The sequence below is a fragment of the Urocitellus parryii genome, chromosome 1, assembly GCF_045843805.1.
Source record: "Urocitellus parryii isolate mUroPar1 chromosome 1, mUroPar1.hap1, whole genome shotgun sequence".
NCBI classification, from domain to species: Eukaryota; Metazoa; Chordata; class Mammalia; order Rodentia; family Sciuridae; genus Urocitellus; species Urocitellus parryii.
The window spans coordinates 131,941,455-131,944,533 of NC_135531.1; the positions used below are offsets into that span (position 1 = coordinate 131,941,455).

The 3,079-nt window shown below is 44.7% G+C and overlaps 1 protein-coding gene across 1 annotated transcript; it reads left to right on the plus strand.

Annotated features, from left to right (window-relative positions):
* Nucleotides 1-696: 696 nt before the first annotated feature.
* On the plus strand, nucleotides 697-1,626 carry LOC144254175 (olfactory receptor 2Y1B-like). Its single transcript, XM_077797199.1, has one exon. It carries the CDS (start codon nucleotides 697-699, stop codon nucleotides 1,624-1,626), a length of 930 nt encoding a protein of 309 aa, XP_077653325.1.
* Nucleotides 1,627-3,079: the final 1,453 nt, after the last annotated feature.

The window sequence follows — 3,079 nt, forward strand, 5'->3', positions numbered from 1 at the left end:
TCATTTTTTTGTGGTGCTAGGGATTGAATAGAGGGCCTTGTGCACGTGAGGGAAGTATTCTACCAACTGAGCTACATCCCCAGCCCCAGGAGCCCAACTTTGGATCTCAGCCTCATAAGACCTGAACATGAGCACACTGAAAAATCTTACCTATTAGACCAAAAAAATGACAAAGAGAACAACATAGAATACTGATGTTACGTTTTTATACTTTAGATTTTTATTTCATTTGTGGTACTGGGGATCAAACCAAGGGTCTGTGCATTCCAGGGAAGTACTTACTATTGAGCTACACTCCCAGCAACAAATTGGATTTTTTTAAAAGCAATTTTTACATGAATGCATTGGATTCTTGTCTCAGTGGAGGGAGGCAATACATCATCTATATGTTCAGACAAGGAAGCATCATGTCAAAATTATTGAATAGATTGACTCAAATTATGGAATAAACAGGCAGTAGGAATAGGGCTCACACAAGGGCCATCATTCCTAATCTCCACACTACAGAAGAGAAGAGTAGGAATAGAAGACTGAATGGAAATGAACTAAATACCAAAGTGTAAATTAAATGTATGATTTAGGAATACATAGGGAATACATGTAGGAATACACAGGGAACAGTGAAAATAATATTTTAATTCAATTTCTTCAGAAGAGGCATCAATCTTTTTCTGTTGTTTGGGCAAGAAAAAGATTATGAGAAGTAAGAATACCAGTATTGAAGATGGCTTCATTTTGGTAGGCTTCTCAGACTGGCCTCAACTGGAACTCACCCTTTTTGCTTTTATTTCAATTTTCTACTCTCTGACCCTCTTTGGCAACACCAGCATCATTGCTCTCTCAAGACTGGACCCTCGACTGCACACACCCATGTACTTCTTCCTCTGCCACCTCTCCTTCCTGGACCTCTGCTATACCACCAGCACTGTGCCCCAGCTGCTGATCAATCTTTCTGGACTCGACAGGACCATCAGCTATGGAGGGTGTGTGGCCCAGCTCTTCATATCTCTTGCCTTGGGCTCCACTGAGTGTGTACTCCTGGTAGTGATGGCCTTTGACCGCTATGCTGCTGTGTGTCGTCCACTCCACTACACAACCATCATGCACCCTCATTTCTGCCAGGCACTGGCTATTGCCTCCTGGGTGGGAGGCTTCATGAACTCTCTGATTCAGACAGGCCTCATGATGGCCATGCCTCTCTGTGGAAATCAGTTGAATCACTTCTTTTGTGAGATGCCTGTACTACTGAAGTTGGCTTGTGAGGATACAGGAGGAACAGAGGCCAAGATGTTTGTGGCCCGAGCCATAATCTTGGTCTTTCCTGCAGCACTGATTCTAGTCTCCTATGCACACATTGCTAAGGCAGTGCTAAAGCTCAAGTCAATGGCTGGGGGTAGAAAGGCTTTGGGGACATGTGGCTCCCACCTCCTGGTGGTTTGCCTTTTTTATGGCTCAGCCATCTACACATACCTCCAACCTACAGGCAGTTACTCTGAGAGTGAGGGAAAATTTGTTGCCCTTTTTTATACTATCATTACTCCTATGCTCAATCCTCTGATCTATACCCTACGGAACAAGGATGTGAAGGGGGCTCTCTTGAAAGTACTAGGGAGAAGCAGAGATTGAAGGTAGGAGGGGAAACAAATAGCATTTTCCATGGTAACTTGCATTTCCTAAAAACTAGCCTTTTCTTTGGAGGCAGTTGGCCACTAGAAAACAGCCTTCTTGGGTCCTCAGAATACTAATACATTCCTTCTGGGAAGTTGCAAGTGGGAATTTCTAATTCAGTGTTTTTATGATTATTTTTCAGGAGGGAGTAAGTCTTCTTTTGTGTCACAATGTTCAAAAAGAATGAACTTGACAGGAGAGTACATTTTGCCATATGTGGAGAATAGGGATGGAGTCTATACATGTCTGAGAGCCAGGGAAGACTAACTAAATGTGGTAACCCTTTTCCAAAGAGACTGAGTTCCAGTGTTGTCATTAACTCCCAGTGTGCCTAAATGGGAAAGGCATATGTTCACTTGTAGTTTTTTTAATAAATTGGGACCCTGACGACCTTCCCACACAACTCAGACCTATTTCTACTGTCTCAAACAATAGTTAGTCCTCTAGCCTTCTGGTCATAACAGTTATTCACAAATAAGGAGTCCTGCTCAGATGCCCTACTCTGAGCCTATAGGGTCTCAAGGTGAATGTCATTTACCTACTCAAGGAAAAAAGCAAAATATGTAGTATGGCATTGAAAAAAGAAAAGAATAAAAGTCTTATTACTTGCACCATGTGTGTTAGTCATGACATCTGTTTAGGCCAGGGGCAAAAGAACAGTCAGTGTAGGTAACTAATGAATGGGTGAGGAACTTGGGACTGATTCTAGAGGAAATAAAATCCTAATACCTCCTGAACATACCCATCTCCTCCAACCTGTTTTCAAGGTTACCTACCTCCAGGGAATTGTTCCTCCCTGCATGGTGGTGGTAATGAATGCCCCCTGGGCTGCTCCCTTCCTGCCTGTACCCCTGGGAGGCTTCTGTTGGCCCAACTGTTGGTCATGTAGGCAAGATAAGAGGAGAAGGGAACATGGGAAGAAAGGAAAACTAAAATGTATGAAAAGGGAAGGACACCCATACTCCCTTGGGCAAAAACTAGGACCCCCTGTGGCAGAGCCTTTTTCCGTGTGTGTGTGTGTGTGTGTGTGTGTGTGTGTGTGTGTGTGTGTTCTGTCTTTTAAATAAAACTCTTTGCACTTGCCTAAACATTTCTGGACTGTTCAGTCTTAAACACTGGCAGAAGAGAACTTGAACCTGGAGGAGCGAATTCCTGGTACTCTGGCTGCTGCGGTAGAGGAGCTTTTCCTGACACCCAGGTGGGAGAGATATCCTGTCTGAAGGGGCAAGCCTGCTCTACCCTGGCTAAGGTGGTATACAAGCTGCCCAGGACACCCAGGTGGGAGGGGTCTCCAGCTTGGAGTGGCAAGTTCCCAGTACTCTGGCTGTGGCGGTACAGGAACTTCCCCCTACACCAAGTTGGGAGGGGTGCGGCCCTTTGTGGTGAGTTCCCTCTACCCTGTCTATGGGGG

What these genes read in the sequence shown, in the direction of transcription:
- LOC144254175 (XM_077797199.1), top strand. Translation starts at nt 697, where the DNA reads ATGAGAAGTAAGAATACCAGTATTGAAGATGGCTTCATTTTGGTAGGC.